This window comes from Tachyglossus aculeatus, chromosome Y4 (assembly GCF_015852505.1).
Source record: "Tachyglossus aculeatus isolate mTacAcu1 chromosome Y4, mTacAcu1.pri, whole genome shotgun sequence".
NCBI lineage: Eukaryota > Metazoa > Chordata > Mammalia > Monotremata > Tachyglossidae > Tachyglossus > Tachyglossus aculeatus.
The window spans coordinates 2,993,382-3,005,296 of record NC_052096.1 but is presented as its reverse complement, the minus strand read 5'-3'; the positions used below and the strand labels follow the sequence as shown (position 1 = coordinate 3,005,296).

General features: G+C 56.2%; 1 protein-coding gene across 1 annotated transcript; it reads right to left on the bottom strand.

The window, feature by feature from the left end:
- Positions 1-1,083: 1,083 nt before the first annotated feature.
- On the bottom strand, positions 1,084-7,889 carry FGF11 (fibroblast growth factor 11). Its single transcript, XM_038768826.1, has 5 exons — positions 7,697-7,889; positions 5,554-5,664; positions 4,572-4,675; positions 3,539-3,737; positions 1,084-2,482 (listed from the first exon to the last, which is right to left on the bottom strand). The coding sequence occupies exons 1-5, from the start codon at positions 7,887-7,889 to the stop codon at positions 2,388-2,390; spliced, it is 702 nt and encodes a 233-aa protein (XP_038624754.1). The 3' UTR covers positions 1,084-2,387.
- Positions 7,890-11,915: the final 4,026 nt, after the last annotated feature.

Genomic DNA, 11,915 nt, shown 5'->3' with positions numbered 1-11,915 from the left:
GCCCAGGCGCCCTGCTTCCCCAACCCCTGGACGGACGGGCAGACGGACGCGCGGATTGTAGAAATTTCCTTTAATCCGGAGAGCGAATGGGGCCGAGTTTAGATCCTTCCCGTCCCATCCCACCTCGAGGGTCGTAACCGCGGCCAGGGAGGGAAAGTGGAGGGAAGGACAGAGAACTAAGGCTTTATCCAGCATGCAGCAAGGTCACTCCTTTGGGGAAAGTTAGGGGCAGACGTCGGTGGGGCGGAACACATCACTAATCCTTGTCAAGTTTCCTCCTAGAAGTCGGAGGAGCAGCGTGACTTAGTGGGAAGAACCCGGGCCTGGGAGTTGGAGGACGTGGATTCCAATCCCGCTCTGCCACTTGTCTGCTGAATGACCCTGGGCAAGTCACTTCACTTCTCTGGGCCTCAGTTCTCTCATTTGTAAAATGGGAATTAAGTTCTGAGCCCCATGTGGGACAGGGACTGTGTCCAACCTGATCCCCTCACATCTACCCCGGTGCTTAGAACAGTGCTCGGCCTATAGTAAATACTTAAGAAATGCCACAATTATCATCATCATTATTATTAGAGGTCCCAATCCCCCCCAGGGCAATTCCCCCGACTTCCTGAACCTTCAGTCGGTCATATTTGTTCAGTGCTTATCGTATGCAGGGCACTATACTAAGTACTTCTGGGGGTTTGGGGGAGGGAGTCACCTTCCCCTCTCCCTCCTCCCCACCCCCTTTCTGAGCCCTGCACTAAGCGCTCGATCCCTTCCCCCAAATCCTTCCAGTCCGCTGGGGGTTTGGGGGTGTCATCTTCTCTTCCCCCGCCGTTTTTTGCCCCAATTTGGGGAAAGGGAGTGGAAGGGGAGCAGATGAAGAGGTTTATTACTGAGGGGGGGAATCCCCCCTCGTCTCTGCCCCCCAAAAGTCTTATAGCAATAATGGAGACCACAGAAGTGGCCTTTGGTGAGGTAGGTGAATGTGTGTATCCCTAAAGAACCCTGGTGTCCTCCCCCCTCAGCCCCATCCCTCCCCCGCCCCCCACGCTGGTTACTCCATTCCCTTCCAGAATCCAGGCATGCATTTTCCCTCCCGTGGTCAGGAGAAGGGGCAGGATCCTGGAGGCTAGCGATTTTGGAGGCTCTGGTACCCTGGAAAGTGCATTTAAAAACAACGAGTGTTTGGGTGGAAGAACCAGATTTTTAGAAAACTAGCTAAGAAACTAACAAACACTCTAAGGTGGCTCTTGGTACGTCAGGTACGTGGCTTGGTCTGGATGGAGAGCACCTAGCCTCTCAAGAGCCCCGCGGCCCTGGATATCCTTGTGGGATGGGTCTAGAACCACGCTCAGTCTGGAGCAAGACCGTGGCTATCCAGAATCCAGCTCCAGCCAGGGAGAAGAGGTGACTTGAGCTGCAACCTAGAACTGAGATCCGCTGGGACGGAAATTATGGCTCTATTGTGATCTAGACTAGGTAGTTTAGAACGGGAGGGCTGCGATCATCTGGGACCAGGCCCAGGTCGGTCCAAGACTATGGCTCAGTGGTGACCTAGAACCAGGTGGTCTAGAGCTGGGGGTGGAGAGGGGTGTCCTCTTGGACCCAGAAGGGAGGCCTGTGATGCCCTGGAACCAAGCTCAGTTCCTCCCCAAATTATGGCTCTGCTGCGATCTAGAACCGAGGGAACGGGGTGGTCTAGAACCTGGTCCTTCTGGACCGAGGAGGGAGGCCTCTGGTGATCTAGAACTGGGCTCAGTCCAGCACCGGACTGTGGCTCTGCTGTGATCTAGAATCGGCTGCGATTCTTCGAGCGTCGGAATCGGTCCAAGGATGTAGGTCTGCGGCGGTCCAGAAACAGAGGAAACAGCTTGGGTAATGATCCAGAAGCGGGAGACGTCTGGGTGGAGAACATTCCAGAGGCGCGTCCAGGTTTGTAGACCTAAACGAGGGTGCCACGCAACCCACGAACACGCCTGTGGTGACTCTGGAACCAGACGGGGACCCGGGCTGAGGTCCGCGCACTTCAACGATCTAGAACGGGGTTCCGTCCTGATCCAGTATGTGGGCCCGTCTCTGACAAAGTGGGGTTTGGGGAGGCAAAGGGCGGGGATGGAGGGCCAAGGTGAAGTGGGGAAAGAAGGCCAAGGGAGGACTTGGTCTTAGTTTCCTCCTCCTCCTCCTCCAGTCTCCCCAAGAGTCAGAGTCCCCCACTGGACGAGAGAAGACCGGACCACCATTTTTGTGGGTCCATCCAAACCCAGAAGGTTCTGGGGGTCCCAAGCAGGAGGGGAGGCCGATGTGGGGGGAGGAGAGGGCGATAGGATGGATGGGGTCCGGGGCCCACGTGGCTGCGTCTGTGGGAGGGAGAGGGGTGAGTGGGGCTGGCCCGATTCTTGGGGCTACGTCTCCAGGGACTCAGCTGCCAGGGGTATTTCTTCCTCGGTAGGGGATGACTCGGGGACTTTGTGGAGAGATGGTTCCCGGTACATGGCCACTGCAGGGGAAGAGACCACCGGCACAGAGACGGAGAGAGACAGAGACAGACAGAGAGCACATGGTTAAGCCCTGGGCTCCTCCCTCAATCCAGGACATGGCGGGACAGGGATGTCCGCCCTCCTCCCAGCAGCTCCCTGACAGAGCTGCCCATTCCCTGGATGCATCCCGAAGAAGCAGCGTGGCCTAGTGGCTAGAGCCTGGGCCTGGGATTCAGAAGGACCTGGGTTCTAATCCCGGCTCTGCCACTTGTCTGCTGAGTGACCTTGGGCAAGTCACTACACTTCTCTGGGCCTCAGTTCCCTCATCTGAAAAATGGGGGCTAAGACTGTGAGCCCCACGAGGGATAACCTGATTACCTTGTATCTACCCCAGCGCTTAGAACAGTGCTTGGCACATAGCAAGCGCTTAATAAATGCCATTAAAAAAAAAAAGTGGAGGAGCCGGGACGGCAGAATAATATAATAATAATAATTAAGGCATTTGTTTAGCGCTTACTGTGTGCCAGGCATGGTACTAAGCGCTGGGGTGGATACGAGCAAATCAGGTTGGATATATTTTATTTTATTTATTTATTTTATTTGTACATATCTATTCTATTTATTTTATTTTGTTAGTATGTTTGGTTTGTTCTCTGTCTCCCCCTTTTAGAGTGTGAGCCCACTGTTGGGTAGGGACTGTCTCTATATGTTGCCAATTTGTACTTCCCAAGCGCTTAGTACAGTGCTCTGCACATAGTAAGCGCTCAATAAATACGATTGATGATGATGATGACGATGATGATGATATAGTCCCTGTCCCACGAGGGGCTCACAGTCTCAATCCCCATTTTACAGATAATAACGATGGTATTTATTAAGCGCTTAATATGATGAAGTAACTGAGGTCTAGAGAAGCGAAGTGAGTTGCCCAAGTGGCCGAGTCGGGATTAGAACCCCCGACCCCCAGATTCCCAGGCCCGTGGTCTATCCATTATGCCATGCTGCTTCTCAGACCGTTCCCCACCCCGGTGCCGCCCGCGGTCAACTCGGGGAGGGTCCGGGGGTGCAATTCAGACCTTCCAGCAGCTTGGGCAGGAAGTGGGCCGCGGCTTTGGTCTTCTTGACTCGGTTTCCCTTCATGGCCCGGCCCTCCTTGTCCAAACCCAGGTACCAAGCGCGTCCGGAGCGACACTGGCGATACAGGGCCGAGGCGTAGAGGACGTAGTAGTTCTCGAAGACGCACTCCTTGAAGCGGCACTCGGCCGTGAAGTGAGGCTGCGGGATTGGGATCGGAGGGTCGGGGTGAGTCAGGGAATGGGATCCTGGGACATAGTCCTGAGTTTTGTCTGCTGAGGGAACTTGAGCAACTTAATGGGTCTAGGTTTCCCGCTCTGAAGAGTGAGGACAAACAATGTTTTTGCCCTCCGTCTTAGGCTAGGAATTCCGTGTCGGGAAGGCGCAGTGTCTGATCTGACTATCTCTTATGAGAAGCAGCCTGGCTCAGTGGGAAGAGCACGGGCTTGGGAGCCAGAGGTCATGGGTTCTAATCCCGGCTCTGCCACTTAGCTGTGTGACTTTGGGCAAGTCACTTCACTTCTCTGGGCCTCAGTTCCCTCATCTGTAAAATGGGGATTAAGACTGTGAGACCCACGTGGGAGAACCTGATCACCTTGTATCCCCCTCAGCGCTTAGAATAGTGCTTTGCACATAGTGAGCGCTTAACAAATGCATCATCATCATCATCAACCAGGGATGAGGAAAGGTGGTGTCTGAGTTCCTGAGGGGAGCAGAGAAGGGTGCCTGGGTTTTGAAGAGAGGCAGGGATGGGGGAGGAAGGGGAGCGGGGATTAAGGGGGCACAGGGGGAGTAGGAGTTGTGAGAGAGGGGACAGACGTGAGGGGGAGGTACCCCAGGGGTGGCAGAAGAGCTCCGGGGGCAGAACGGGATGAAGGAGCGCAGTAGACTCGAAGCTCGTTATGGGCAGGGAACGTGTCGGCTCATTCTGTTGCACTGAACTCTCCTGCGCGCTTAATACAGTGCTCCACACTCAGTAAGCGCTCAGTCAATCCCACCGATCGACTGATGGATTGATCAGGGCGGGGCTCTCACCGAGGCGTACAGCAGACCCTCCGCGTTCATCGCCATGTATTGGCCCGATTTGGCGCTCTGGATGGTGACCATGCGTAACCCCACGGGGATCAGGTTGAAGAGGGCTAGGGAGAGGGGGAGCGGAGGTCACCGGAACACAAAGACACAGAACCCCCTCTCCTCGTTCCCACAGAGCCGGGAGACGCCTCCCCTGCCTCCCCTCAATGCCGAGAAGCCTTCCCCAACTAAGCCCTCGTTTCCTTTTCGCCCACTCCCTTCCGCATCACCTTGATTTGCTCCCTTTATTCCCCCCAACTCAGCCCCGCGGCACTTCTGTCTATATTCTAGACTATATCTGTATCTATATCTTCTAGACTGTGAGCCCACTGTTGGGTAGGGACCGTCTCTATATGTTGCCAGCTTGTACTTCCCAAGCGCTTAGTACAGTGCTCTGCACACAGTAAGCGCTCAATAAATACGATTGATTGATTGATCGATCCTCAATTTATTTATATTAATGCCTGTCTCCTCTAGACTGTAAGCTCGCTGAAGGCCGGGAAGATGTCTGTTATATTATACTCTCCCAAGTGCTTGGTCCAGTGCTTGGCACACCGTAAGCGTTCAATAAATACGATTGTTAATTGATAGATGTAGGAAGGAAGGATGGAGATGCCACAAGGATCAATGATCTGGTCTCAAGTATGCCCTCCACCATGCCCCCAGACCGCAAGTCCCCTGAAGGCAGGGAAGGTGTCTGTTATATTGTACTCTCCCAAGTGCTCAGTACAGTGCTCGGCACACCGTAAGCGCTCAATAAATACGATTGTTAATTGATAGATGCAGAAAGGAAGGATGGAGATGCCACGAGGCTCAATGATCTGGTCTCAAGCATCCGCCCCACCATGTCGCCAGGCCGCAAGTCCCCTGAGCCTCGGTGGGGGTGGTTCCCTTGCTCCCTTGTAGTCCTCCTCGAGGCCCTTGCACCCCCATCTCCCCAGCTCACTGAAGGTGCTGGTGTCTTCCTGGGTCCCCTGGATGGTCCCATCAGGATTGGCCTGGAGATAGAAACCCTGACGGCAGAAGAGTTTTGTGACAATGCCTTTGAGCTGGGGCTCTGTCCGGGGAGAGAGAGGGAGATAGAGGTGAGAGGGAGAGAGAGACACACATAACTTCATCACCCTTAAAATATAGATCTGCAGACTTTTAGGGGGTTGGAAATTGGGGTGTGGGTCCCGGGAGGTTGGGGGTTCAGACCCGTGCGGGGGTCGGCCTTTATTCCCATGGATTTTGCTTCCTCCCCCGGTTTCTGAAGGGAGCCAGGGCCCGCTCCTCCCCCTCACCACCGGCCTCTCTGGCTTAATTTATTGAAATTTATTTAAATAGCTTAATTCCTTCTCAATACCTTCCGTTCAGGCAAGGAAGTGGGGAAGCAGCGGGGAGTGGGAGAGCTGGAGAGACAAGAGATGGAGGCAGAGAGAGCTATGGAGACAGAAGGGGCAGAGCGAAAAGGAGAGATAGAGGGGGGGAGAAACTGGAAAAAGAGGGGGAGTCAATCAATCGTATTTATTGAGCGTTTACTGTGTGCAGAGCACTGTACTAAGCACTTGGGAAGTACAAGTCGGCAACACATAGAGACAGTCCCTACCCAACAGTGGGCTCACAGTCTAGAAGGGGGAAGGGGCTATTGAGCGCTTAGTACAGTGCTCTGCACACGGTAAGCGCTCAATAAATACGATTGAATGAATATTGAGGCGGGGGAAAGGGGAATGGAGGAGGAGGAAGAGGGGGTGGACTAGACTAGACTGTGAGCCCACTGTTGGGTAGGGACTGTCTCTATATGTTGCCAACTTGTACTTCCCAAGCGCTTAGTCCAGTGCTCTGCACACAGTAAGTGCTCAATAAATACGATTGATTGATTACTTGATTGGAGGGCTCGACCCGGGGAAAGAAACAGGGGTTGGGGGTAAATGCAGAGTCGGGGGGCGCTGGGGTGGGGGGGAAGCCGGAGTGAGGGAGAGGACAAGGCCTGGACCTCTCCCCCTTCTAGACTGTGAGCCCACTGTTGGGTAGGGACTGTCTCTATATGTTGCCAACTTGTACTTCCCAAGCGCTTAGTACAGTGCTGTGCACACAGTAAGCGCTCAATAAATACGATTGAATGAATGAATGAATGAATGAATGAATGAATGAATGGTCGGGCTTGCTGAGTCAGCAGCAGCTGCTGCTGCTGCCTCTGAGTTGGGCCTGCTCCAGCCCTCCTCATCCCCCTCGGGTGGCCGACCGGACCCCCAGGGCCACGGACCCCCAGGGCCACGGACCCCCTCCCCCGGGGCCTGGGGGAGCCCAGGGAATCTGGGGGGATACCCGGAGTAGGAGGAGGGAAACCTTGGGTGAGACCCTGAAGGGCGAGGGGGAAGGTGATGGGGGAGGTGATGGGGGAGATGATGATGGGGGAGATGATGGGTCCGGGGGCTCAGTCGAGGGGGGCCGAGGAAAGTTCCATCCCGCGGGAGGGGAGGGGGGGACGGGACGGTGTCCTTCAGGGGGCGTCGACGTGGAGGCGAAGGTGGGGACCCCCAGGGGTCGTCCCTCCCAGCCCCGACTCCCCCAGGGCTGGCCTGGGCGACCCCCTCCCCCCCCATTATCCTTAGGCAGGTGGTACGGTCCCTCCCGGGCCCGGCGGGGGAATCCCCCGGCTCCTCCAGGCCCGCAGGTGGTGGGGGCGGTGGAGTGGACGCTTCCCCCTCAGAGCCTGTACTTCCCAAGCGCTTAGTACAGTGCTCTGCACACAGTAAGCGCTCAAAAAATACAACTGAATGAATGAATGAGTGAGCCCCCTCCCCATTTCCCCGGGGGGCCCGGGCGAGGCGGGGGGAGGGGGGCGAGCCTCAAGGTGCACGTGCAGCCCTCCCCGGCGTCCCCCCCGCACCCCCCTCTCTGAAGGGGCCCGGGGAGGACAGGGGAAAGGACCGGCCTCGGCCCACCGGAGGGAGGGCGGACACAAGGCCAGGACAGGCAGGGTTAGGGGCCAAGCCGCAGAGCCCGGGCCCCCTCCCCACCTCCCGCGTCCCTTCAAGGTGGCCGGGGAGGGGGGGGGGCGCGGGAAACTGAGTCACGCCGGGGACCCCGGGGAGCGGGCCACTCACCGGGCGCCTTCTGGAGCCTGGCCCGGCGCCCCCCGCACAGCCGGACCTTGCTGAACAGGATGAGCAGCTGCTTCTGGCAGAGGGACTTGGTTCCTCGGGGGCAGACCCGCCTCTGGGCCGCCACCGGCCGGCTGCCGCCCGGCTCCCGGACCTCCCTCTTCTGCCGGATCAAGCCGCTGGCCAGGGCCGCCATGGCCCCCCACCCCACCCCACCCCACCCCCAAAACCGCCTCAACCTCCCCCCACGCCCCTCTGGGAGCCAGAAGGCCCTGGCTGCCAACCCCGCCCCCGCCACTTGTCTGCCGGGTGACCTTGGGCCAGTCACTTCACTCCCCTGGGCCTCGGTTCCCTCATCTGGAAGATGGGGACGGACACTGGGCGCCCCACGTGGGACGGGGACTGGATCCCCCCCGGCGCTTAGTACGGCGCCTCGCGCGTAGTAAGCGCTTCACCAGGACCCTGTAAAAGCACCCAGCGACACCCAGAAACCTGCCACCCCCGCGGAGCCCACCGTCTGAGCCCGGGCCCCCCAGAAGCCGCTCAGTAAAGCCCCCGCACTGGCCGTAAGTCACTCCCTGGAAACCTGCCCATCGCCCCTCTTTCTCCAGCTGCCCCCCACTCTTTCCCCTCCTGCCCCCTCCAAGTGCTCCCTGCCCCCACTAGCCCACCGGCCCCCCAAAGTCCTCCTCCGCCTGACTGATTCCCACCCACCGAGCCTCAAGGCCCCCCGACCCTCTCCCTGGCTCTTCCTCTGCGTTCCCCCAACTCCCCCATCGGTCTCCCGGTTACCGGATCCCCCCCTTCCCCCCTCCCCGGTTATCGGTTTGGCCTCCTCTCCTTCCCTACCGCGACTCAATCTCAATTGAGTCACTCAACTGAGTCAATCACTCAATTGATTGATCGACTCCCTCCCTCCCAGCTCCCCTCCTGGGGGGCTCCAACCCATGGCCCCTCCACCCCCTCCCCTTCTTAGTCAATCAGTCAATCACTCAATTGATTGATTGATTGATCGACTCCCTCACTCCCAGCTCCCCTCCTGGGGGGCTCCAACCCATGGCCCCTCCACCCCCTCCCCGTCTCTGCTTGCCCCCTCCCCTTCTTAGTCAATCAGTCAATCACTCAATTGATTGATTGATTGATTGACTCCCTTCCCTCCCAGCTCCCCTCCACCCCCTCCCCTTCTTAGTCACCTTCTTAGTCACCTTCTCCTTAGTGGGCTCTATCGGGGGTCCCCAACTTTGGGGGGCAAGAGGCTACCCTTAGGATCGAGCCACGGGGACAGAGGCAAGAAGCAGGTGGAGATTCCCCCCCCCCCCCACCACCCCACTTTTTTGAGGTCGTATTCCTCGAGGGGGGTGTGTGCATCTGGGGGCCCCCCCTATAGCCGGGCCTCCTTCTTTTCCCTCTCCCCAACCCCCTCGCCCCCCGGGCTCGACCCCCAAAACCTGTCCTTCGCTCCGATGCCTCTGGCTCCGGCTTCCCGCCTCTCCCAGACCCCCTTCCTCCCCCCAGGATGGGCGAGGGGGCTGCGGGGGGGAAGGCCCGGCTTCCCCGGGGGGGTCCGGGGACCCGGCCGGCGACTGGAAGAGGCTGCGGGGACCCGGGAGGAGGAGGAGGAGGAGGAGGAGAAGAAGGGGAGGAGGAGACGGTGGTGGTTCCCACAGCTCCCCCCCCGCCCCCTCCTCTGCTCCAAAGCGCCGGGCCCGGGGGCGGGAAGGGGAGACAGGGGGCCTGGGTCCCCGGGGGGCTGAAAGGGAGTGGGGGGAGGCCCGTTTTCATTTATTTATTTATTTAATTTGTACATAGCTATTCTATTTATTTTATTTTGTTAGTATGTTTGGTTTTGTTCTCTGTCTCCCCCCTTTTAGACTGTGAGCCCACTGTTGGGTAGGGACTGTCTCTATATGTTGCCAATTTGTACTTCCCAAGCGCTTAGTACAGTGCTCTGCACATAGTAAGCGCTCAGTAAATACAATTGATGATGATGATGATGACTGAGGGAGGAAAACCGGGGGGAAAAAGAAGGGAGCGGGAGGGACGGGCTGCCTGGATCCTGGGGATGGACCTGCAGGCCGAGGGAGACGGGCGGGGGGGGGCGGGGAATAATAATAATAATGATAGCATTTATTAAGCGCTTACTATGTGCCAAGCACCGTGGGGAGCTTACAAGGGTGATCAGGTTGTCCCCCGGGTTTCCCAGTCTTCATCCCCATTTTCCAGATGAGGCCCAGAGAAGTGCCCAAAGTCACACAGCCGGCGATTGGCAGAGCCGGGATTGGAACCCATGACCTCTGACTCCAAAGGCCGGGCTCTTTCCACGGTTTTTCCAGAACCTGGAGGCCGCCTGGGGCTTAAACCCCAAACAAGAAGCTGGGCTGGAGCCGAAGGACCGGCAAAGTGGGGCCCTGGCGGGTGCTTCTCCTGGCCCCAGACTGAGCCAAATTGGCCGACCACTGGCCCAACACCCCCCACCCCCATCCCGGCCTGAAAATGCTGTGTCAGTGTCCCCCCCGCCCCCAACACCACTGGCCAAGGATGGGGCAGGGGGCACCCGTCCCGGGGACCAAGTCGAGAGGGCCCGAGGGTGGGAATAATAATAATAATAATAATAATCATGGCATTTGTTAAGTGCTTACTATGTGCAGAGCACTGTTCTAAGCGCTGGGGGGGATACAAGGTGATCAAGTTGCCCCATGTGGGCTCACAATCTTAATCCCCATTTTACAGATGAGGTAACTGAGGCTCAGAGAAGTGACTTGCCCAAGGTCACACAGCAGTCACGTGGTGGAGTCGGGATTTGAATCCATGACCTCTGACTCCAAAGCCCGGGCTCTTTCCACTGAGCCATGCTGTTTCTCTGGGAAGGGGAGCAATGCACGGACAGGAGCTTCGAGTCTGGGCACCGTCTTGGGAGTCAGGGGACCTGGGGTCTAATCCCCACTCTGCCACTTGTCTGCTGTGTGACCTTGGACAAGTCATTTCACGCCTGATACCTCTTGTTTCGAAGTCTGTCTCCCCTCTTCTAGACTGTGAGCCCGCTGGGGGTTAGGGATCATCTCTCTTTGTGGCTCTATTCATTCATTCAATCGCATTTATTGAGCGCTTACTGTGTGCAGAGCACTGGACTAAGCGCTTGGGAAGTACAAGTCGGCAACATATAGAGACGGTCCCTACCCAACAACGGACTCAATCTATAATGGAGCTGGGATTCTGAATTGTACTTTCCAAGCCCTCAGTCCAGTGCTCTGCTCACAGTTAAGTGCTCAATAAACACGACTGAATATGTTTTGTTCCCTGTCTCCCCCTTCTAGACTGTGAGCCCACTGTTGGGTAGGGACCGTCTCTATATGTTGCCAACTTGTACTTCCCAAGCGTTTAGTACAGTGCTCTGCACACAGTAAGCGCTCAATAAATACGATTGAATGAATGAATGAATGACCGTCTCTATATGTTGCCAACTTGCACTTCCCAAGCGCTTAGTACAGTGATCTGCACACAGTAAGCGCTCAATACGATTGAATGAATGAATGACCGTCTCTATATGTTGCCAACTTGTACTTCCCAAATGCTTAGTGCAGTGCTCTGCACATAGTAAGTGCTCAATAAATATGATTGAATGAATGACCGTCCCTATATGTTGCCAACTTGTACTTCCCAAGCGCTTAGTACAGTGCTCTGCACACAGTAAGTGCTCAATAAATACGACTGAATGAATGACAGTCTCTATATGTTGCCAACTTGTACTTCCCAAGCGCTTAGTACAGTGCTCTGCACACAGTAAGTGCTCAATATGATTGAATGAATGAATGACCGTCTCTATATGTTGCCAACTTGTACTTCCCAAGCACTTAGTACAGTGCTCTGCACACAGTAAGCGCTCAATAAATACGATTGAATGAATGACCGTCTCTATATGTTGCCAACTTGTACTTCCCAAGCGCTTAGTACAGTGCTCTGCACACAGTAAGCGCTCAATAAATACGATTGAATGAATGACCGTCTGCATATGTTGCCAACTTGTACTTCCCAAGCGCTTAGCACCGTGCTCTGCACACAGTAAGCGCTCAATAAATACGATTGAATGAATGAATGAATGAATGAATGGATGAATGAATGAATGAACAAAAGTTACCCCATCTGGAAAATGGGGATTAAGACGGTGAGCCCCACATAGGGCTGAATCTGTGTCCAACCCCATCGTCGTGTGTCTCGGCCCAAT

What these genes read in the sequence shown, in the direction of transcription:
- FGF11 (XM_038768826.1), bottom strand. Translation starts at nt 7,889, where the DNA reads ATGGCGGCCCTGGCCAGCGGCTTGATCCGGCAGAAGAGGGAGGTCCGG. An exon ending in CAGGCTCCAGAAGGCGCCCG is followed by an intron (nt 5,665 to 7,696) that starts GTGAGTGGCCCG and finishes CTCCCCGGACAG; the next exon opens with AGCCCCAGCTCAAAGGCATT. An exon ending in CCTGCCCAAGCTGCTGGAAG is followed by an intron (nt 2,483 to 3,538) that starts GTCTGAATTGCA and finishes CTTCCCCTGCAG; the next exon opens with TGGCCATGTACCGGGAACCA.